The sequence below is a fragment of the Rhinolophus hipposideros genome (genome assembly GCF_964194185.1).
Source record: "Rhinolophus hipposideros genome assembly, chromosome: 5".
In the NCBI taxonomy this organism is placed as follows: domain Eukaryota; kingdom Metazoa; phylum Chordata; class Mammalia; order Chiroptera; family Rhinolophidae; genus Rhinolophus; species Rhinolophus hipposideros.
Window position 1 is genome coordinate 93,729,126 of NC_138051.1, and position 24,542 is coordinate 93,753,667.

Genomic DNA, 24,542 nt, shown 5'->3' on the forward strand with positions numbered 1-24,542 from the left:
AGAAGTGGGTTTCACCAGACTAACATCAATGTGTCAGGAAGGCTGCATTTCCATTTGGAGGCTCTAGGAGAGTGGAGTTTTTTGTTTTTGTTTTCCTTTTCCAGCTTCTATAGGCTGCCCATTTGTGGTAACTTTCCATCTTCAAAGCCAGCAAACGGCCAGTCAAGTTTCTCATCCATCACATCACTCTGACACCGACCCACCCTCTTGCCTTTCTTTTGTACTCATAAGGACCCTTATGATTACATTGGGTTTACTTAGATAATCCCAGATAGTCTCACCTCAAGATTTTTAAATTAGTCACATTTTCAAAGTCCCTTTTGCCATATAAGTTAAGATAGTCACAGGTTCAGGGGATTGGGATGTGGACATCTTTGGGAGAGCATTATTCTACCTCCTACAATAATCAGTTGATTCAGTGCAATTTATCAAATCTTTCTTGAACCTGGGTATGGAGGGACACTGGTCTGGTGGTAATAATAACAACAACAGCAACAACAATAACAATAATAACAGCAAATACTGTGCCAGGAATTTCTCTAAGCATTGTATACACATTATCTCATTTAATTCTTACTACAAGACTTTGTGCTAAGCACTACTTTTATTCTGGTTTTTAAGGTGAGTAAAGTGAGGGACAGAGTGGGTAAGTACCTTGCTCACAGTAGGAAGTGGCAGAGCCAGGATTCAAAACCAGGCAGTTGGGCTCCAAATTCCATGAGCATAACCCCCATGCTATTGTTGAATGAACGAATGAAGTGAATCCATTTAGCTTCCCTTAGCTGCGTGCTCAAGCCTAAGTCACCTAACTTCTCTGACCCTCAGTTACAGAATTATCCGTAAAACTGGAATAGTCATGCATCTCTTCTGTACTTTACAGGGCTGCTTCTGGGGCACATTTAGACAGGTCTTAAGAAAGCAGTACAGATAAGGAAAATGGGCTCCAAAAGTCGTTCCACTGGGTGTCATTGGCAGAGCCAGGACCGGGACTCAGGTTTCCTGGCAGCCCAGGGGTGGATGTGGGTGGGCTATTTCCACCACAGGGTGGTAACTGTAGTGCTTACAGATTCCAGCCATCAAACAGAACATTCCCCTTCGACAACCTCCCGCCCTGTAACAGCCAACATCAAAGCTACGTCTGTGTATTCAATCGTCATTAGGAATGTTATCAAGTGTGAGATGATGCTCTTATAAAATCCAAATATGAGATAATACTTCTTAGCTGAAACAGGATCAAGTTTGCAAGTATTATTCAGTATCAGTTACAAATGAGAGGAAAAAGAGACGAATTTCACAAAATGACAGAAAAGGGAGGCTGCAAGGTATTTGCTAAGGAAAACCACCGCCCTCTCTTCTTTGTCCCTTCTCTGTCCTGATCCTCTGAGGATCTACCCCTTTTTTATTTCCCTCCTGAGTGGCACAGGGATCTGAAAACCTGGATTTCAGCTTTGGGGTAACGACCGTTTTGTTTTGCTTTGATCTTCAAAAGGCAATATTGAAAAAAGGAAAAAGAGGAAAGGGTGGGAGGATCCCCTCTACCAGTTATTAGGACATAACAAAGCAACAAGATCAGGGCAGCAGTGCTGTAGATCAGTGGAACAGCAACGAGAACCCAGAAACAGAGACGTGTGTCTATGGAGACTTGGCATACTATACAGACACCATCACACATTGGTGGGGAAAAGACGTTTGGTAGGTACTGCTGGGAAAACTGGCTCACTGTGTAGTGAAAATAATATCGTATTCCAACTCTGGATGAATTAAGACTTAACCATGATAGGTAAAAGTATGAAGCTAAAGAGGGGAAAATAGAGAATATTTTGTGACCATGGGTAGAAAAGATCCTTAAACAAGACCCCAAAGCACACTCTGCAAGGCTAAAATTTGATGCATTTGGCTACACCAAAATTAAGGATTTCCCCCACTCAGTAGGATAGCAGAGACCAAAATAACAGGATGCTTGAAAGATTGGGAGATATTTGCAATATCCAAGACTGACAGGGATTAATATTTAGAACATACAAGACCTCCTTCAATTCATTTAGAAAAATGATAGGAAATCTAGCAGAAAAATAGGCAAAGGATGTCAATGGTACTTCACAGGAGAAAATCTCAATGCTTCTTAAGTATATGTGGAAAAATGATTAACATCACTAATCATTAAAGAAATACAAATGAAAATTACATATTACTTTACCAATATCAGACTGATATAAATTAGGACATCAGATAATTACCAAATGTTACGGTATAGAGTGGGAAAACAGGAATATCTTTATGTGCCATTCATTGGTGGGAGTGCAAACTGGCAAAGCCATTTTGGAAAGCAACGTGGCAGTGAAACCAGGCGGTGGAGACTCCATGACCCAGAAATTCCATTTCTTTCCTATGCTCCATGAGACACGTCTAATACCCATCCTAGCATTGCCTGTGAAACGTGTTAGGCGCACAAATCCAGTAACATCACCGGTAGGAATTAATGAGCTCTAATGCATTACGTTGAGGGAAAAACAAGAAACAGAGTTCTTAGCACAATATCATTCATGTATATTAAAAATGGATACATGAATTAAAAACAGTATCTTTCCAGGATACACACTTGCACTGGTACGTATCTTAAACATCAGACAGACCGGGTAAATGGGGAGGGGGTAGGAAAATGGGCGTGTGGAGAGAGAATGAGTGGAAAATGACGACAACAAGAAAAAGGGGGGCCTTGTTAATGCTTACGAGCTGAAGAACACGGTCAACACAGCTCGTCCCTGAGGTTCAAACATGGCCCGTCTCACTTTCATCGCTTCCTATTCTTCACAGAGTCAAAAAGCAAGCGTCTCATCGTGGCTGCCCAGAGCCGGGCCTGCCTGTCTCCCACGCAGCTTGCCAAGCACGCGCTTCCCCGCGCCCCAAGCTCTACTCTGAGTGCACGTCCCACACCAAAACACACTCAGGCTTCAATCCGAAATGGCCTTACTCTCATTTCTCTTGGAAAACTCTTATGGGTCGTTTAAGATTCAGTTTAAGTTGTCTCCCCTCCAGGGGTCCTTTCCTGACCGCTACTTTCCCCCAAATGCTAGCCCGTCCAGGACCGCATTCCCATGCACCGCTTCCCCATCACCCCGCCACACGCCACACGCCACACGCCACGGTGTAATTGCTTATTTGGGGTCCCCCCCACCCCCCAGAGCTAGAGCTGAGCTAGGCTTTCTGTGTCCGAAGCTAGCCAGCTGGGGTGAGCGGACCTCCAGCTGACTAAACGAGACCCCAGCCCACCGCCCAATCCTTTGCTTCCCCGCTTATTGGTTCAGCCTCTCCGCCCCCGGCCCCGCCCCTAGCACGCCCCCAGCCCGCCCCCGCCGGTTGCGGGAGGTGGAAGGCTCTGCGCACGCGCCGCGGGGTGGGGCGCAGTCGGCCGGGGGCGGGCGGAGGGCAGAGAGGGGCGTGGTCAGAGGGGCCGCGGGGGCCGCAGCGACGTTGCTCGGCAGTTGCGTCCAGGCTGCGAGCGCGCGGCGCCCGGGGGGCGGGGCTGAGGCGGGCGCGGTGGCCTCTCTCCCGCCCCTGGCCCCGCCCCCGCGGCCCGCCCGCGCGCCTCGTCCCGCCCCCTCGTCTGGCCCGTCCCGCCCCCTCGGCGGCCGCGCTCCTTCTCCAGCCGCCCGCTCGCCGCCCGCGGGGTTCCTGCGGCCGAGAGCGGGAGAAAGTCCTGCTGGTGGGCGGCCGCGGGGCTGCGCGCGTCCGGCATCCCGGGGCCGCTCCGGCCAGGGCGGCGAGGGGGCCCGGCGGTCCATGCATCCGCCGCCGCCTGCCGCCGCCTCTGCGATGGACTTCAGTCAGAACAGCCTGTTCGGCTACATGGAGGACCTGCAGGAGCTCACAATCATCGAGAGGCCGGTCCGCCGGAGCCTCAAGGTGATCCCCGGGGAGGAGGACCTGCGAGCAGGGCGCCCGGCGCCGGCCCGGGCCCCGACCTCCGCCCCGTGCCGCGTCCAGCCCCGCGGTGGCCGGGACCCTCTCGGAGTCCGGCTGGCCCCTCTGCCCTCCTTTGGTCGCCGTGTCACCCTACACTGGCCCCTCGCGGGGCCCCTTCTTCAACGCGGCCGGGTTCCCTCAGCCTGGCCCTCGTCCCCGAGGGACGGGCCCCGGGAACGGCCGGCCGAGACCCTGTCCTTCCGGCCAGTCCCGCGTGTCCCCCACGCCTCCCCTCGCGGACAGCCGTGGCCCCCCAGGGGCGGCCCTACTTCCCCCGCCCCTGCAGGGCTCCGCTTCGGAGCCGCAGCCGCCTGTCCTCGGTCCTCTCTTGGGTGCCCCCTCCGCGGCCCCCGGGTGCTGCCCGACTTCTGGCCCCACTCCTCCCCCCACCTTTCCCCGAGACACCCCGGGCCCCACCGGCCCTCCTCCCCCGCGTCAGAGCGCGCTCGGGTCTCCCTGTGTCCAAGTCGCCTCCCGGCCAGCACCCATACTACAGCCAGCCTGCTACCACCCATCTTCAAGGCGCTGTCAAACCTTTGCCCCCATCCTGAGTCACCACACGTCCTTTCCTTCCTTCCCTCCCAGCCCCTCCAGGACTCGAGCGGGGACCCTGCTTCTCACCCTCCTTGAGGGAGTCAACCTTCTCTAGCTCCCCACTTGCTCCCCCACCCCGCAGAGTCATCTTCCTCCCAGCTTCCCAGAGGCTCCAACCCTCACTGCTGGCAAACCTAGTTTACGGAACCCCCTGTCCACCCCCCATCCTCTTAATAGCTGTTGTAGCTCTTCTCACTCCCACCTGCAGCAATATCTCAAATCTCTGATTTCTTCCCAGCCCCAGATTTTATTCGCCACTCCCCCCCCTCCAGATTTCGTCTTTTTCATTTCCACTCGGCTGCAGTCTTCATCCATTACCCTTTTAGCATTTCCTGGGGTGGAAAATGCTGGAGAGCCTTCCTTGGGGTGGTAGAGATAAAAAGTATAGATATATTTTATATATGCATATAAAATTAATTTCAGCAATGTTCTGGACCGCAATGTGCTTCTCAAGGGTCAGTCTAAAAGCTAGAGAGTAAAAAAAGAGAGAAACAAATAAAAACCAAACCCAAAACCTTCACCATCCAAACCTAATAATTAGAGACCTCTCTGATTGAGATCATCATTAGAGTCTCCAGGCCATTGATTAGTTTTCAACGATGATGCTTAATTGCGAAACTTTTCCAATAGTCAGTAGTAGTCATATAGGGTCCCTGGAGGGGTACTGGGGGACAAGACTGATGGATATTTGTGTGCATAATTTGTATTTTACACTTGACAGACACCAGAAGAAATAGAAAGATTGACAGTTGATGAAGACCTCAGTGATATTGAAAGGGCTGTTTATCTGCTCAGGTATTTCTGAAAGTCTTTCTGTGACATTGCTGCTTTTTCCCTGTGGCTGCATAGTGAATGCTTTGTGAAATGTCACGTTATGGTTATGCTCAGATTTACTTAACCATTTGAACAGAGTACTTTTTCATGCATAGCACTTATTATGTTATAAGTTAAGATTTAGGTATGGACTTAGAAATCTGAGAGCTGAAATCAAATACGATACCTTGCTTACAGAGTATTGCTTGGAGGAGGAGGAACAGAACAAGTAATGGTTTGAGTTGAACCTCATTTTTTTTTTTTTTTTTTTTTTTATTCTCCAGGTTTGGTGGTTCTCATACAACATCCAATACGTTTAGATGAGACTTAAGAATATCCAGGGATTAATTTTAAGTTAATTGTAGAGTATGAACCTTATATGCTATGTACTATATATTAATAGAATATGGTAGTTCAATTTATTGCTCAGGATAGCCTGTTCATATTACTTTTGCTATGTGAACTTTATAATGTTTTATGAGAGATTTAAAAATTTAATTGTGTCTACTCTCATTTAAGTTTCATCTCACAAGCTCTACAGAATTGCTTAAGGCAAATGGTTATTGCAAATATTTACAAAATTTCTCTCAATTGTTTTAAAAATTGTGGATTTAGCTTCTTAAAAGCTAATGCAGCGAACGTTAATGAACATATCTATGAAAATACTTCAGAAACAAAATTTCCTAAGGTATTTTATGTACCTATGTTTTAAAAATTTTCTTTTATTTGCACATTCCCTCCCCCCTCTCTTTTTGACAAATTAGTTTTCACTTTTGTTTTTCAGAATCAGATTTTGAAAACTGGTGTTATTTACTTCCTGGGATATTTGTCATCCTTGTTTCTTTAGCTTAGGTCTACTTTGCCAGTTTCAGGTGCTGACAAGTTTCTTGTTCTCCTTTCTTGTTAATAGATCATATTTCTAGTCCCATGTTATTCATTGAAGGATCCTGTAAAAAAAAATTCTGTCTCAATATGTCCATTTAAAAAAATTATTTTTTAGCCTATTAGTGAGTGGCATCTTGTGTTTCTGTCCTTAGTTTAATAAGAATTTTAGCATGCTTACAATTTAGACCATTCTTTCCGATAATTCTATCACTTTAAAGTGTTTCTAGCTCTTAGACCTTATGTTCATGTTCTTTTTGTGTTATTTGGTAGCTGCTTTTACCACTTCTACCTGTGTAAAGAAAACTTTTATTTATGTATGAATTAGTAGCATGTGTTTTTGGTGTTTAATAGAGAATATTCCAACACTTAACCTATTTTGATATTTTATTGTTATATTTTAAGTACTTTATTTCTTAATAATTAACATTTCCAAAATGGTGAACAATCCTTGTAAACATCTGCTTTTTCCCACAGTTCTTTGTTTGGAGTAGGTAGACGATTGATGAAAGTTTGGATAAGTTTGTTTTAACATCCAGCAGTTAATGATTTGAAATAAGTTCCTATTCACTCCTACTGAATGCTTTTCTTTGTATAAATGCTGGCTTACAATTAGGAAATGGAGAGTCTTGCTCTACTTACTTGCGACAGCAGATACCGTATTCTAGAGATCAGTGACAAGGCTTCTTTTTTAGGATAGCTTATTTGTTTTCTATTTTGCTTTTATTGTTTGTTAGCGAACCAGGTCTTCTGAGTTGTCTGTATTTCTCAGACACAGAACATAACAGACACATCCAGTCCTGGAACTTACAAAGCCCTGATAGAGACAGATGGGTCCTCTCATTTTTAGACAAGAGAATTTTAAAAGAGATCTGATATCTCCTTTAGTTTCTTGTGGCTCATCTACCTTGAAGGAGCTTTGCAAGGTGACTGAGAAGGCAAACACTAGTTTGGTTGTGTATGGCTTCTCCGGCTGAGTTCTTCTTTTGTATTTCTACCATCTCACCACCTCCTGGGGGAAAGTGGGATTTCCCCTTTAGGCCAGCTTCTGAAGGGATAACACTAAGACTGCCTGAAAGGTTCTTTCTTCCATGGGATTCAGGGGAGGGTGTCCAATTGTATACATGTTCCAAACTTTGCCTCTGTTAAAGCCTTATCTGCTCTCAGGTACTGCCCCTTCTGTTTAAAATGTAATTTTTTGCCTTTTGAAAATTTGTACTCTCCAATGCTGTAGAGCCTAATACTGAGTTCTGTTTCCCCTCCCCTCGGATTTTCAGGTTTATTTTTTAGTGCTTTACCTTTTCCTTTGTATGTAATATTTTTATTTTTATTTTTTTTATTTTTTATTTTTTTCTCTCTGCTTTTGAATGTTAGATTTGTTTCTTTAGCTCTCTTAAAACTTTTGGAATATTATGTTAAATTAGAATTCAGACTCAAATGTGCAAATGTCAGTAGGAAATGCTTTATATTAGTGGAGATTCTGATACCATTTAAATTGAACCTAATATTTTTTAAAAAATCATATACAGAACACCGTCATCCAATGAAAAACAAATTACAGTGTTCATTCTCTTACCCTAAAGTATGGCAGATCACTTATTAATTAATGCTATTTTCACAATTAAGTTTGGAACATTATGGTATTTAAAGATTTGACACAGATGAATTTGTATTTTTGCATAAATAAGATGCTGATATACCCATCTGTGGCATTTAACACTGAAGCAAAACTACTTTTCCTAATAGTCACAGCTTGTGGATTATTCAAAATCATACCAAACGTCTTTTTCCTGTTCTGTCTCTTATTTGAGATTTTGGTATATATTTTAGCAATGTACTTAAAACATGTGAATTATTTTGTTAGCGAAGAATCCTAAGCATGCATACTGTGCTTTCACTAGGTAAATCTTTACTCATATCTCTAATTGCCTATCAGATTAATTGCAGACCCTTACGCTTGGCTTAAGTGACTCCATCTTAGCGGTACAATGTGGTGTCCCACTAGGCCGTCACATTTTTTTAATGGCTTGATTGGAATGTAGTTCATATGCCATATGGTTCACCCATTTAAAGTGTAGTGTTCAGTGCTTTTTAGTGTATTCAGAATGTGCAACCCTCACCACAATCGATTTTAGAATATTTTCATTACCCCGGTAAGAAACCCTGCGCCTGTTAGCAGTTCCTCCCCACTTCTTCCCAACCTTCTCAACCTTTGGGAACCACTAGTCTACTTTCTGTCTCTGTGGATTTGCCTATTCTGAACATTTCATGTAAATGAAATTATATATTATGTGTGGCCTTTTGTGACTGACTTTTTTCATTGAGCATGTTTTCAAGTTTCATCCATGTTGTAGCACGTATCAGTATTTTATTCCTTTTTATTGATGAATAGTATTCCATTGTGAGGGTACATCGCGTTTTGTTCGTTCATCAGTTGGTGGGCACTTGGGTTGTTTCCACTCAGTCCTTCACTCTTTGAAGCAGTCATTCTGGTCTCTTCACTGTTACTCACATACATTGCATTCATCCTTAACTCTGCTTTTCCCCATCCTGGGATAACCTTTCATTATATCTAGCCAACACTTTCCACCCCCAGGATCCAGCTGTAATCCTGCATCTTTCATAAGGCCTTTCCTAACTGCTGAAACCACATGGATCCCAGGCTTATTTGAGCTCCCAAAACACAGTGTTTGCACCCATCAACTAGTAATGAATCACTACTTTGTATTCATTCTCTCTCTCTCTCTCTCTCTCTCTCTCTCTCTCTCTCTCCTTTCCTTAATAGATTGTAAGTTCTTCTAGGTCAAGCCAATTTTATGTTGTTGCTGTTTTGGTTCTTTCTTGATCTTTGCTTTGATATAAATATATACCTTTTAATAGAATAAAGTATATTTGTTTTTTTTTACGATGACCAAAATGTTAGATGGATTAAGCAGCTTCTGATTTTTTTTGTATCATAGGAAATACAATCAGACAGATTTAGGTTATATCCTCTTCCACCATTTATTACTTGTGTGACCATGGACAAGTTACTTCTGGTTGTTAAGCCCCGGTTTCTCCCCTGTAAATAGAAATAATAATTGGTTTCCCCAGGTTGTTGCTTATGGCCCCTGCCACAGAATAGGTACCCAATTAATGTTAATTCTCTTCTGTGACCTTTCCCCTTTCCCTACTTCCTTGCTTCTTAGGTGCTCAAGATACATTTCAGACTTTTAAAAGTGGATAAAAGTATTAATTTTGCCTTCCAATAATTGAACAAACAGGCAAGTGAAATCACTGACGTTTGTGATAAAAATCTATTAACTTCCTTTACTAGTAGTATTTATCAGAAACCAGAATCTTCACAAATTATAATTAAGCATTTTAAACTGAGTGATAACAAGATCAGCTTGTTTACAGATTTATATATATATATTTTTACCAAATGATCTTAAGCAATATTTGCTATTTACATTATGTATTCAATGTGTTGATGGGTTAATGTACCGGAACTAACTTTTAGGTTGCTTACTTTTTACAGTCACTTGTCACTAGTTTTCAATTGGCACTGTGAATTTTAAAACATTTTGCACTTTACCTTTCAGGGAGAGTCAGGATTAGAGTGAATCTTTTTGAACATTTCCCCTTTTCTTTCTCTTCCCATCATTTTTTTTTTTTTTTAAGGCGAAAGTGCTCCCCCTAGTGATATCACAGAGTGAGTTTTCTGCAGCCAAATCTGGAAATAAAAGTGCTGTAAACTGTGGCTATTGCTAATCACATCTGGGAACTCTTGCATTCACGACTGGAATATGGTAGCAATGAGGTAGTGAGGAAGAACTCCAGTGATAAGCTTTGCTACTCTCTTACATTTGATTGTTTATCTTTTAAAAATACCTATCCTATTTGTTCTGCAAATGTGAAAAGTCGCGTGAAAACTCCTTACATGCCCTTATTTCGAAGATCTTCTATATACCTACACTTCTTTTACTTTCACTATTGTCTTGACTGTTTTTTCATCCCTTCTGCCTTTTATACTGTTTCAGTGAGGAGGTGTATAAGGGGTGTGTGTGTGTGTGTGTGAGAGAGAGAGAGAGAGAGAGAGAGAGAGAGAGAGAGAGAGAGAGAGAGAGAGAGAGAGATGGAGAAAGAAGAGAGAGAGGGAGAGAGAGAGCAAAAGGAGAGGGATAGTCAGTCTTGAGTGGCCAGTATTGCTTGCCCAGTTTTCTTGAGTGATGTACAGGAAAGGCCTATTTAATCCCTCACAATTGGGATGGATAAATCCAAAAATATTGGTTAACATGGGGAATCATAAAAATGATACATACCTTCAACATTTCATTTTAATATTATATATATATATATTTGTTTATGATGTAGGTCCACTACCTTTTCTTTGAGTATGATTATAGTTCAGAATCCTCTTTCTTGCATAAATCGTCCCCACAGTGCATTTACAATGTCAAGTTCAAGTTTATTTAAAGATTAGTGAGAACTGAAAGATGCTTATGAAGCAGTCTGAAAGCATGGTCCTGGACCTTTATGATTTCTCATTGTTTTTTTTGCAAGTTGTCTTATTCTTCCTATTTCAATAGCAATTTTCTTTGGCAACTTTATTGAGTTTTTCTAAAACTTTCCTCTTAGTTTTCATAGAAACACTCTTTTTGCATTTACATGTTTATATAATATTTAACTAACTTATGTAATTGCAATATCAGGTGAAATTGGGATAAACTATTATATTTGGGAACAAACACAGCTGACTCTTGGTTGCCACTCAGCTAGTGAGAGCAGAAGTCTGTGGGTATTCTAGAGAGTAGCCTATTAGCCATGAGCTTTCAGCTCGCCTATGGCAGTCTTTTGACACCTTGTTGAGAGGTATGCTATCCCCCTGTCAAAGCATGCACTGTGATGATTTTGCTCCCTCCTTGGATATGATATTCCCTCTTGTTTTTGAGTTTGGTCTTGTCCATGGTCTGGTTTATTCTTCTTTCACCTTTATATACCAAAAAAAAAAAAAAAGAATCTCAGTTAAGAGGTACTTTCATAAGCTTCTGTTTTGTTTTTTTAAAACAAACTTTCTGAACATATGCAGAAATGTGCAGGAATGATAAATACACAGCTCGTTGAATGTTCACAAGTGAACACATGCATGCAGTGAGCACCTGCATTAATAAATAGAGCATACTCTGTAGTATTAGCCTAGGAGACTCCCTTTGTACGGCCTTGTCCAGTTCCCCACACTTCCTGCAAAGGGTAACTACTATCCTGACTTCTAACACCACAGATTAGTTTCCCTGATTTTGCACTTTATGTAGTAGGGACCATGTAATGTACTGTTTTGTGTTTAGCTTCTTTTGTTCAGCCTTAAAAAAAAGATTTGTCCTTTTTGTTTCATGGAAAAATAGATTGTTCATTCTCATTGATGTACAGTATTCTATTATATGACTATACCACCATTGATTCATTCTACTGCTGATGGACATTGGCTTGTTTCCAGTTTTTGGGTATCATAAATAATGCTGCTGTGAACACTCATGTACAAGCTTTTTGGTGAACATATGAGTATGTATGAGTTTCTTTTGGGTATCATCATAAAAATAGAGTTATCGGTCGTAGCATATGCATATGTCCATCTTAACAGATATTGTTAAACAATTCCCAAAGTGTGCTTGTACCACTTTATACCTCTACCAGCACTGTCTGAGTGATTCCAGCCTGTATTTCTTAGGAAGCAAAAGTGACAGACTTTACATAGTACATGAATTTCTAGCATATCAATAATGAAATAGCTACTTCATAGCCCATAGAAGTTTCTGTTTTTCTGTGCATGATTTACTTCTATCATCTTTTTTCTTTTCCTACAAGAAAGACAGTTTCCGTAAGTTTTTACAATTAGTCTTTATACCGCTAGACTGTTTGGTTAGAAGACCCTTGGTTGGAAGTTCTTATTTTAGGAGTACCACCTTCAGTTGCTGCACTTATAATGATCCTTAGAGGTCCCATTAAAAAAAAAATGCAAGTTACCATCTTCTGTGAAGATGATGCACAAATGGCCTGCCTTTGTAGGTAGAAATCGGAAGCATCTTCATTTTCATGTTTTAGGATAGAGAGATCACTGTTTCACGTATTAAGAAGAATACATAATGGATTCCAGCTGTATATCTTCCGTTATCACTGAGGCCAAATTACTTAAGTCTTGGCAAACCCTGAATTCCCCTGTTTTGGAAAAGTACTGGGTCTCTGAATATAAGGGATTTAGAGACTACTTCCCATCTCTTTTTCCTTGGCTTTTGTTAGAGAACAACGATGGGAGGCATTTGCTTCTTTTCTCCTATTTACTGAAGCTTCGGAAGGCTCTGTCTATGACATCAGTGGAAAGCAGAATGCTCTCATGCGATCTGTAGGAAACGCCTAAAAGTAAACTATTTTCATCAATGTAAAGGCAACCCATATAATCTCTTGGAAAGACCTAGAGCTTAATAAAATGATATGATTCTGACAGATTTGAGCAGTTTTCTTTAGTATAGCTGTTTGATTACCTACTTAAAATATCTACAAATTTCTATGATAAAACACTATAAAGTAATATCAAAATGAATGATTTTACAGATTTGAATAAAAGGTGGGTTATGTAACTGCAGTGTAACCATAACATATATGTATGTGCATATTATAAATGCATGTATGTATGTGTGCATGTGTATTTTCATGAACAATTAGTTCATACTGACCCTTGGAAAGTAGCTAAGTGAGATACAGGAAGATTGTCTTTTGTCCCAAATCATAGCTATTAGTTCCTGGTAAAAATTTGGAGTTGTGTTCCTTGGCTCACTATCTTGTTGAGTTGTGTAGTGGTTTCTTAGTAGTCAATTGTGAATTAAGGTGCTGGCTGTACCAACTGGTAAAAATCGTAAATATCTTAGAATTAGGGTCACATGCCTCCCACCCATTGAACAGGTGGGAGGCATGGAGCAGTTTTCAGGCTTAATTCTTCAGTCACCACTTGTGGCTTCGTCCTTTAGTATGTGGTGCACATGTCAGAAATAATTACAAAAGCTATTATATCCTCACCTATGGATGTCCCTTATAGTGTAATTTTCCATCCAAATAAGAGATGTTAGTAATGGAGAAGATTTGAAATGCAACTAAAAGTTACTTTAGGATAAATCTTAGGTTTAAACATACAAAATGCTTACTGAGTACTTATTTGTTAGGTACCCCCTGAGGAGTGAATGGCATTGTACCAGCAAATACTTGTGTTCAAGGAAGTACCCGTTTAAGGAAGCAAATGCATTTTTCTTAAATGTCAACAGCATGGAAGTCATCCCCAATTAATAAGTGTGTCGGGCGTTGAGAAGGCAGTGTGTTGTGTCAGAAATACATACTTTATATGAAGACAGATCCAGATTTATTCTTGGGGGCCTCAGCCTTGCTTATTTACTTACTGAGAGACCTTGGTTAAGTTGCTTATCTTCTCCTAGTCCAAGCTTCCTAATCTGAACTGGGAATAATAATATCTACAGTGTGGGATTGTTAAGAAGATGAGAGGAAATGTATGTAGAGGGCACATACTGTATGCACAGTGCTTGGTGCCTAGTTGTGTTCAGTAAAGGATAACTGGCCTTTGAAATCATCTGTTTGCAATTCAGAACATATTTTACTTTGGATGTATAGGAAAATTCCCATCCAGAAACTCCATGTGGTTATAAAGTTTTCTCTCCAGATGATGCCCCTTTGCAGTTAATCCTCTAGCCTGACCCTAGGCAACCAATGATCTGCCTTTTGTCACCATAGATTGGGTTTTTCTGTTCTGGAATGTAGACATACGTTTTCATATCTCTTGGATAAATGCCTAAAAATGGAATACTAGGTGTCATATGGTGAGTTCATATATATTTTTGTATGTTTTTCTTTTCTACCATTTTATTGAGGTATAATTGATATCCACTAAACTGCACATATTTAAAGTGTGCAATTTAATTAATTTTGTCATGTATATACCCATTAAGCCATCATCACAATTAAGATAATGAACATATCCATCACCCTCAGAAGAAACTTTGTGCCCCGTTGTAATATTTTCTCCCATTTCTCTGATCCCTTCACCTACTTCAGGCAACCACTGATCTGCTTTCTGTCACTCTAGATTAGTTTGCAATTTCTAGAATTTTATAGAAATACAGTAGCTACTCTTTAGTCTGGCTCCTTTACGCAACATAATTATTTAGAAGTTCATTCATGATGTTGCATATATCAATAGTTTATCCCTTTTTATTATTGATAATTATTCCATTGTAAGGATATAACACATTTTACTTATCCAGTTGTCAATCGATGGACATTTGGGTAATTTCCAGTTTGGGGCTATTACAAACTAAATGGCTGTAAGCATTCATGTACAAATCTTTGTATGGACATGCACCTTCCTTCCCCTCTGATAAACAGCTAGGAGTGGAATAGCTGGGTCGTACTGTAGGTATATGTTTACATTTTTAAGAAATGGCTGAACTATTTCCAGTGTGATTGTGCAATTTTACACTCCCACCAGCAGTGGATGAGAGATTGAGTTGCTCCTTATATTTGCTGATACTTGGTGTGTTTAGTCATTTTATTTTTAAGCCATTCTAGTGGTATTTCTAGTGGTCTAGTTACTGGTATTTCATTGTACTTGTCATTGGGTTTTCCAAATGACCAATGGACATTGAGCATCTTTACTTGTATTTATGAGCCAGCCATATATTCTTTTTGGTGAAGTGTCTGTTCAACCTTTGGCCCATTTGTTGGATATCTGCTTTACGAATATTTTCTCCCAGTCTGTGGCTTGCCTTTTAATTTCTATAAGAGTATCTTTCAAAGAGCAAAGGTTTTTTTACTTTGCTGTGGTCTAATTTTGATGAGGTCTAATTTATTGATTTTTTTCCTTGATAGTACTTTTTGTGTTATATTTAAGATTTTTTTTGCCAAATTCTAGGTCATTAAGGTTTCCCTCCCTGTTTTCTTTTATAGGTTTTAAGGTTTTAGCTCTTAATTTTAGGTCTGTGGTCTATTTCCAGTTAAATTCTGTGTAGGGTATAAGGTAAGGGTTGAAGTTAATTTTTCCCCCATATAGCTATGTTGTGCAATTGAAAGAGCCAGTTTGCTATTTTGAAAACCAGGGGACCTGGCGTCTGTCTCTGTGATCACATTCAAGTCACTTAAGTTCTTCAGCACTCTTCCCTCCTCTTTCCTCCATGTGATATTATGGGTTGGGCCCAATAGAAATTAAGGTTCCACGTTGCTTCAGCAGGCTATCCTCAATTCTAAGAAAAGGAAGAGATGTTGAACTCCAATTTCTTATTTCATCCATGTGGCCGTGCTAATGGATGTCCCAGAAGGCGCAGAAGCTCCTCGGGTAGGTGAACAGGTTCAAAGCTTTTTTTTTTAAAAGGGTCATTTGTAAGGTAGATACTCATAATTCAGAAAGTGCCTGTGTTTCATGAAGGATTAGATGCAATATTATAATAAAACCAAAAATATTGTTCATTTTGCAGAAATAAAATACATCAGTTGAACAATATTTTCTTTTTTTTTTCTTTCTTTCTTTTTTTTTTGTTATTTATTAGTTTCAGGTGTACAAGACAAGGTAATACTTAGACGTTCATCATTTATATCCCTCACACTGTGAACCCCCCTCCCCCCATCCACTATCCCTCCGACCTCACACTGAACCATCACATTATATATATAAAATTATAGTTGGCATTCATTAATGTTTAGCTTCTGTTGTACAATGCCATGATCAGGTATCCACAGTATCCCTGAGGTGGTCTCCCAAATAGGACGCATGTCCATTGGATACCCAACAAAATCTTTACAACATTATTGAATACCTTCCCCAAATTAATTTTCAAAAAAACCCTGAGGCCATCTTGTGGTTACCAGCTGCTTCCAAATCCCTTCACCTTTCCCCTTATCCCCAACCCCCCCCCCCACACCCATCTAACAACTCTCGGTTTTTTCTTTGTGTCCCCAAAACTGTTTCTGATTAGTTCATTCACATAGTCTTTTCTTTAGATTCCATATATAAGTGAGATCATATGGTACTTGTCTTTCTCTTTCTGACTTATTTCACTTAACATAATGTTCTCTAGATCCATCCATGTTGCTGCAAATGATAAGATTTCTTTCTTCTTTATGGCTGCGTAATACTCCATTGTATAAATGTACCACAGCTTCTTAATCCAGTCATCTACCGATGGGCATTTCGGTTGTTTCCATATCTTGGCTATTGTGTAAACTGCTGCAATAAACAAAACAATATTTTCTTTAACGAGCTCTGTACATTGTAGATTTGGTTTGAATAACTTTTGGGCAGAATATGTACCTCACATAATTTTCCAGTTATTTGGTGGATTTTTCCAGATATCTTCTTGCTATTGGTTTCTAGTTTAATTCTGTAATGGTCATAGTGATGTAGGATTCGCGGGCAATTTCTGGGTGTGGGCTGGGATCGTGTGAAGCCGGAATGGACACACACGGACCAGGGAGAGGCAAAGAGTTGCAAAGGAAGATAGTTTATTAAAGCAACAGGAAAGGTCACAGCTCCCAAGCGGGAGGGGGTACCCGAGACTGGGAAGCCCACTAGCTAAGGCAAAAAGCTTTACTTTTATATTTCTGTTTCTACCCGGGAGGGGAATATTGGAATGCTGGTGCCCACCAGTATGATGTTTATCAGATCCACTCTGCTGCTCCAGCCTAAGGGAGACTTTGGAAATGTTCCCGTTGCCCCAGAGTATACGATTAAGGTTTTTACCTTGCAGGAGCAGGTTATCTTGAGACTTGGAATATATGGTCAGTTTTAGTTTCTGCTCAGTCTACCAGGGAATTCCTAACTGCCTGATGTCATATTAACTAACCTGTCTCAATAGAACATACTTTGCTTGACTTCAGTTCTTTTAAATTTGCTGAGGTTTGTTTTTTGGCCAGAACATGTGGATCTTGGTAAATATTCCATGAACACATGGAAACAATGTGTCTTCTATTGTTGTTGGGTGTAGTGTTCTAAAAATGTCAAACAGGTCAAGTTGGTTGACGGTATTTTTCAGATTTTCTGCATCTCTAAGGATATTTTCTATTTGTTCTATTGACTACAGAGTGGAGTATTAAAGTCTCCATTCTTGTGGACTTGTCTATTCCTTCTTTCAAATCTATCATTTTTACTACCAGTTCATATATTTTGATATCTGTAGTTAGGTGCATATATACTGTGTTTCCCTGAAAATAAGACCTAGCCGGACAATCAGCTCTAATGCGTCTTTTGGAGCAAAAATTAATATAAGACCCGGTCTTATTTTACTATAAGACCGGGTATTATATAATAGGAAGTGATATGATATAATATGATATAACATAATATAAAATACCGGGTCTTATATTAATTTTTGCTCCAAAAGACGCATTAGAGCTGATTGTCTGGCTAGGTCTTATTTTCGGGGAAACAGGGTAGTTAAGATTATTATGTTTTCTTGGTGAATTACCCCTTTATAGTTATGTAATGTTTTTATCTCTAGAAATATTCTTTGTTTCGAAGTCTACTTTATCTGATATTAATATAACTCACTCTAGCTTTCTTTTGGTTAGTGTTTACACAGCATATCTTCTTTTGCCCTTTAACTGTTTTTTAAAAAATAATTTTTATTTTGGAATTACTTTACGTTTTCAATTTCATTGAGTTTTGTTCTAATATGTATCATTTCCTTTCTTCTGCTTGTTTGCATTCTCTTTCTCATTTCTTAAGGTAGAAGCTTAGGTTATTGATTTTAGATCTTCTATTCTAATATATACATTATAATGCTGTAAATTTCTCTCCAGGTACTGCTTTAGCTGCATCCTACAGATTTTAATATTTTGTGTCTTCATTATGATTTAATTGAAAAACTAAAAACATTTTCTCTCGAGACTCCTTCTTTGACTCATGAGTCATTTACAAGAGTTTTGTTTAATTTCCAAATATTGGAGGATTTTTCCAGATTTTGTTCATTACTGATTTCTAGTTCCATTATGGCTTGAGAATGTGCTTTGTTTGATTTCTATGACCTCCCCCTCCTTCCCCATTAACAGCTCTGATTTCATTTCTTACAATTTCCTTCTTCGCTTGGTGTGTGCTCCAGCTGTCTTTGCTGTTCATTAAACATACCAAGTACACATCTACCTTAGGGCTTTTACACATGCTGTTCTTTCTGCTTTTAATGTCCCCTCCCCCCCCAGTTATCTGAATTGTTAGCTCTATCATTTACTTCAGATCCTTACTCAATTGTGGGTTGTCTACTTATCTTAGATAAATGGCACCACCATCTACTTAGTGTCACAAGTTAAACACCTTGGAGTATCCTCAATTTTTCTTGTTGCTTATCTCTGGTATTTAAATAGAGTAAATATTCCTTTTACAAAATAGAAACATTCGCTAGGTTTCTGTAGTTTTCTGATATAAGTATTAAAAAAAAAACCCATTTGTTTAGTTAAACTGAGTTTCAAATCCTTGATTAGCAGAAACCCCCTGCTAATTCCAGTGTTTTTTCTTTGGAAAACACTCATTTCTTTTGATATAGTGGGTAAATAGATGTGGCCTCCTATTTTTTTTTTCAGGAAAATATTTTTTAACGTTCCAAAATAACATATATTTTATTCAGTTCTAGTCTCTTATTTATTATAAGGGCATATGTATATAATAATCACTCTCTAGACTAATTTTGTATTTCTTTTTATCAGTTAGTGAGAACTGTAACTTGTGTTTTAAAAAAAAATTTTGTTGCTAAGAAACATAGAACTGAGCCACTAAAAGCTGCGTGACCTTGGTGACATCATTTAGCTCCTCTGTATTGTCAGCAAAGTGAGGGAGATGTACCAGTCATGCTGTTAAGATTCTTTCTTGCACTGAGACTCTGTAAACTTGACTCAGGGCTTGCCCCAGTTGTTAACTTGCCTCAGGGTGTTAGTGCACTTCTTTCTTTACTCCGTCAGAAGGATTTGCTTGTATCTAGTTAAAACACCCAACTCAGTGTATACTAGTCGGCTCTGATTTTTTTGACTAGTGTTTTCTATAAAATATTAAAATGTTCAGTATTTTTCATATTTAAATATGTGTGCTGCTCTCAATCCTTTTGTGTAGATAAACAGTGTTTAAATAAGAATAGAATGGCTTGTTATTTCATTGAATAATCATTTCATAGTAAAAATCATTACATATTGTGATTTAAAAAGTCTATTATACTGCTTAATATCTTCATGATTCCCACACAAATAGCATGTGGACAACATGTTAAAATCTATATCTATATCTATATATCTAGGAAAGGTATATATATCTTAAAGATATATATATATATATATCTTAAATATATATCTTTAAGATATGTATATGTATCATATATATCATTATTTGCTTATATATATGAGTAAATTTACTCATTATTTATTTATATATCAGTCTTTACTCATTGAATTACATATGGTAAATTGACAATTGTGTTTCCTTAGACAACATTTTTTCTTGTAAGATAACTAGAGGACAGGTAATTCATATATTGCTAAAAGGAATGATATGAATGTCTAAAATAGTTCTTGAATTACAAGGGAACCTCAGGAAGAAAATTCACTTTATTTCTTTTAAAGAAGAAAATATATGTGTGAACTTAATATAAATTAATTGTTATTTAGGAACCCATGAGACATCTTATAGGATCAGTAGTTTGGGTTTTTTTTTTGTTTTTGTTTTAGTTTTAATTAGATTCTTGTTTTGTGAAGACAGTATCCTAACCCTGACAATAACTAGCTGTTTGACCTTGAGAAACTTTCAGAATCTCTGTAGGTGTTGGTTTCTTCATTGTCACAATGTGAGGAGGTGAAATATATTTCTAAGGCTCTCTTTAACTCCAGCACTCCATTAGAGAAAAGCAATCATCATTTCACACAGCTTTTACGAGACTGAATTTTGGTTGATTGATGTCCATTTAAATTTTATAATTGATTTGTTTGTATCATACTTCTGATTCAGTGCTTCAGTGGTGATAATATCAGTCAAATGAACAGAGAGGAACCACAGTATCATGTTAGGGACTCTTTCTGGGCCAAATTATTTACTCCTAGATTTCAGTTATTGTCTCCATGACATAATTTCCAAATCTGTGGCTATAGCCGTGGGCTTTTCTCCCCAACTTTGGACCCGGACTGGGTCATGTCACCTTGATGTCTCTGCCAGGATGTCTCACTGGTTTTTCAAACTCAGTGTGCCTGAAGCTGAGGTCATCATTTTAAATCTGAATTTGCCACCACTTGTTATTAAAGTCTGACCATCCTTTTAAATCACACTGCAGGGAAGCCTGGGAATAATTTTGTACTATTGTTTTTCTTTCATTAGTTCGTTTTATATCAAGTCCTATCGATTTTATTTCTGCAAGAAGCCATTTCTTCCTCCTACTCTAATTCAGATACACAGAAGCAGAGTGCTTTGTTTTTATTATTTTCTTTCTACTTCTAGAACACAGTGACTGGCAATTCATAAGTGTTCAGTAAATCGTTATGAAGTAATTGAATAAATCTTGTCAAGCATGGGATGTTTGAACATATTGTTCCTTCTCCACTTTTCACCAATTCCTACTCATTTTTAAGGTCACAACTCTTCCGGGAAGGCTTCCCTTGACCTCCAAAGTAAGTGATGTTCTTGATAGTGCTTTTCCTTTAAAGGTCTTTGCACACTTAGGATGATTTGATTGGTTTTTGTTGTTGTTTTTAATGCATGTCTTCTGTGACTGTGAAGCTCTAATAGGGCAGGGATCACGTGATGTCTGTTCCACCTTCTCCCTGCCCAGGGCTCAGTGACCTGCTCAGTGCCCCATGTGTAATAAGCACTCAGTTTATAGTTGTTGCCTGACGAATTCTATGGCTGGGCCCAAAGCATAATTAGATGGTGTTGGAGACTCCAGAACCACTGCCTGGCACCCAGCAAGTTCTGAAGAGATACTGCCCGAGTTATTGAACACATCAGTCCACCTGTTTTCTGAGGTTAAGTCTTTGGGTTCCTTCTCCTTCCTGTGATAACTATGAGTGTTTACGATCCTTTCTTCCTGCAGGTGCCAGGGATTTTCTGATTTCCACAGCTGTCAGTTACTACTCTACTTTCCCTCCTGGGTTCCTCATTTGCTGGATTGGCTGCTATGTAAACCCAGTCTTCTTAGCTACTCTTTCCCCTGCTATGTGTATATATTTTTGAAAAGTACTTTTTTAAAAGGATTTTTACTGCCATTGGTTAATGGGGAAATAGAAAGGCTGATTTAAAAAAAAATAATAGGAGAGGTTACAGTGTTTCCAGAAATCTTCCAAATTTGTATAGTTATTCCTAAACTCATATTTTACATACCTTTCAATATTCCTGCTATAGCTTATATAGTTAGGGCAGACCCTGGTAATGTTTCCTTTTACTCTTTGTAAAATACTGCAGAACAATGATTTTAAGTTTTTTTTACCATGACTCACAGTAAAGAATACACTTTAAATTGTGACCTGGCATACACACACACACACACACACACACACACACACACACACACACACGTGCTAATATATAATTGAAACTAAATGTTAATAATTATCTTGCTATATATTACTTGAAAACATATGGAAGTTAACATCAAATATAATCTGAATGTTGAAATACAATATGGAAAAATCCCAAATAAACAATACAAAAGCAAAAATAAGGAAAGATAAATGCAACAGGTGTGTGTGCCCCTTAGTAAGTGCATTCCACTCCAGGACAAGTGAGGATTAGTCCATCTTGTATACTGTTGTAAGATTCGATGTGGGCTGTGAGGGGGCAAAGAAAGGGTAAAATAATTCTAAGGTGTTACTGGAGGATCAGAGAGCTGTTCGTACCTCTGTTGGTACAAAGAGGGAAGGGGAGAATGAACTCAATTTTGGATATGAAGTTGAAGACCCATTCAGAAGAAATGTGGTCTACATAACTGATGATACTGGTTTAATCAAAAGAGGAATTTGTCTCTTCTTCACAATAAACATGCAACTTCTGAATACTACATTGACATGGCATCGGGATAGTGAAAGATATAGTGGCAATTATCAGTAAAAGGATATACTGTGTTTCCCCGAAAATAAGACCTAGCGGACAGTCAGCTCTAATGCATGTTTTGGAGCAAAAATTAGTATAAGATCTGGTATTATATTATATATTATATTTTATATTATATTACCTGGTCTTATATTGTAGTAAAATAAGACCGGGTCTTATACTGAATTTTGCTCCAAAAGACGCATTGGAGCTGATTGTCTGGCTAGGTCTCATTTCGGGAAACATGGTAGTATATTACCTATTATTGTTATTGTTGTTATTAGCAGGAGGAGAAATGAAGAAGTACGGTCACTGGTGGGACTGTAATTGAAGTAATAGGGAGTTTCAGGCTGTAAGGGAGAAAGGGAAACTAGGAGAATTTATTAGAAACTAGAGAATAAGAAAGAATTGAGGGATTAGAAATGTGACGAGGGTAAAAAAATGGATTTAGCTAGAGAAGAATAGAAAGATAAAAGTTTATGGGCAGTAAGTGAGATCATAGAGTTTGAGATTCTAGAGATGGAGCATTTCCAGGCAATGATGTGGTCCAGCCTTTGACAACGGTTGCTGATGTGGAGACAAATTCAGTTTGAATCACAAATACTTGTGGAGCTCTTACTGTGTGCTAAACATTGGGGAAAGTAAAATTGGGGCAAAAATATCACTGGATTAGAGGGAATCAAAAACTAGCTATTCGTCATTTACCTGAATGATGAAATTACCCAGGGCAGTGGCAGGAGCTGGAATGACAAGACTGAAACTTCATTATGGCAAAAAATGTTTGAGTGGACTGACTTGTTTTTCATTGGTTTAAGATATTACTATAAATGGCTCTTTAAAATAAGTGCATCTCCCAATGGGAATAAAATAATTAGTAACATTAATTTAGAATTTAAAAGATAGCTGTCCTAAATTCATTTATTTTAACTAGTCTTTTTTTTTCCTTCCTCTTTCCTTTTTAGCCACTAGCGTACAGATTAGATGATTAACCCAATTCTTTTTAGTTTTAGAGAAACGGCTTGCTGAGTGGGATTGTGTCCTTTTTGTTTCTGAGTGAGTATCCTGGAAAAGGAACATGTCCCAAAGAATAGCACAATTGGAGCAGAAGGGAGCAGCTCGTGTTCAAGCCTGTATCATTGTTCCTTGTGCCCAAGTTGAAAGTTGCAGGTTTTGAAGTCTAGGAAGTTTATTTTGTAAAAAGAAAAAAAAATTTATCTGTATACACACATTGATTGAACCTTTATTTTAAAATTACATATACCATATCGAATAGCAATAGAGCGAATTTTATACTGTTGACTTAAACCTATGCTGATGTTTTTGGGTTCCTTCCATGCAGTGGTTGGTATCATAGATTGGCACACATTTGGCTTATTTATAGTGACTGCGACCGAAGTAAGCAGGAGATAGATAACGGCAGGTCCACAGCCCCCAGGAAGTTCCCAGGCACGAAGCCCAGCACCCTACTTTCCCTACAGCCAGGTGTGCTCTCCGCCATGTTGATTGTCTGACACACAGCCCTATCCCAAGCGGCCCTCATACCCACCTCAAATGTGCACTTAAGTAGACTGCATGCTACCCCCCCGTCTGCCCACTGTTCTTACCCACTCACGTCTCACATCACAATTATGAAGGGAGCCCTGTGGCCCTGACGAAGGGGAAGCAGTGAACCCAGGCAGTCCACGTCAGATGGACCTTCTGCTTCGCGTGGGCAAATTGTTACTGTGCACTTGGCTCGTTCCACTCATGTAGTCTGAAAACTGAGGAGTCTGAAGAATCCGCAGTCTCCTCCTTTATTTATTTATTTTTTTCACATTCTTCCTCTGTCATGGTAGCTCTCAGAGTGTTGTCTCCAGGCCGGCAGCACCAGCATCACCTGGGAACTTGTTAGAAAAGAAGTTGTCAGGCCTCACCAAGAGCTACGGACCCAGAATCTCGGGGGGGTGGGGGGCAATTTTCACAAGTGCTCTGGGGTGATTCTGATACGTGCTCACTCCAGCATATCGTGTTTACCAATCTGTATACGTGGCCTTGAGGGCTCCGATAATCCTCTAAGCTTGATGTATTAGTTGAAACATGCAATAGCCATTGTTGAAGGTCATAATTGTGTAATGTTGGCAATTTCATCCGGTTCAACGAATAGTTATTTTGCGTAAACCAGGGTTTCTTAGACATTTGCTTGTTGAATCATTGACATTCTTTGTTGTGG

The 24,542-nt window shown here is 39.4% G+C and overlaps 1 protein-coding gene and 1 long non-coding RNA gene across 7 annotated transcripts in view; one reads left to right on the plus strand and one right to left on the minus strand.

Moving 5' to 3' along the window:
• LOC308497223 overlaps positions 1 to 3,021 on the minus strand; it is a 53,735-nt gene extending 50,714 nt beyond the window's left edge. For both annotated transcript variants that reach the window (XR_013993292.1, XR_013993293.1), the window contains exon 1: positions 2,731 to 3,021. This is a non-coding gene — a long non-coding RNA (uncharacterized lncRNA). The remainder of the gene's footprint in view (positions 1 to 2,730) is intronic.
• A 547-nt stretch (positions 3,022 to 3,568) lies between these two features.
• PPP4R4 (protein phosphatase 4 regulatory subunit 4) overlaps positions 3,569 to 24,542 on the plus strand; it is a 99,789-nt gene continuing 78,815 nt past the window's right edge. For 2 of the 5 annotated variants that reach the window (XM_081047590.1, XM_081047591.1), the window contains exons 1-2: positions 3,574 to 3,903; positions 5,279 to 5,352. In XM_081047590.1, coding sequence (XP_080903716.1) covers positions 3,781 to 3,903; positions 5,279 to 5,352 — 197 coding nt within the window. In that variant the 5' untranslated portion in view covers positions 3,574 to 3,780. Of the gene's footprint in view, positions 3,904 to 5,278; positions 5,353 to 24,542 lie in introns of those variants that run through there. The other 3 variants (XM_081047594.1, XM_081047589.1, XM_081047592.1) reach the window with 3 other exon arrangements.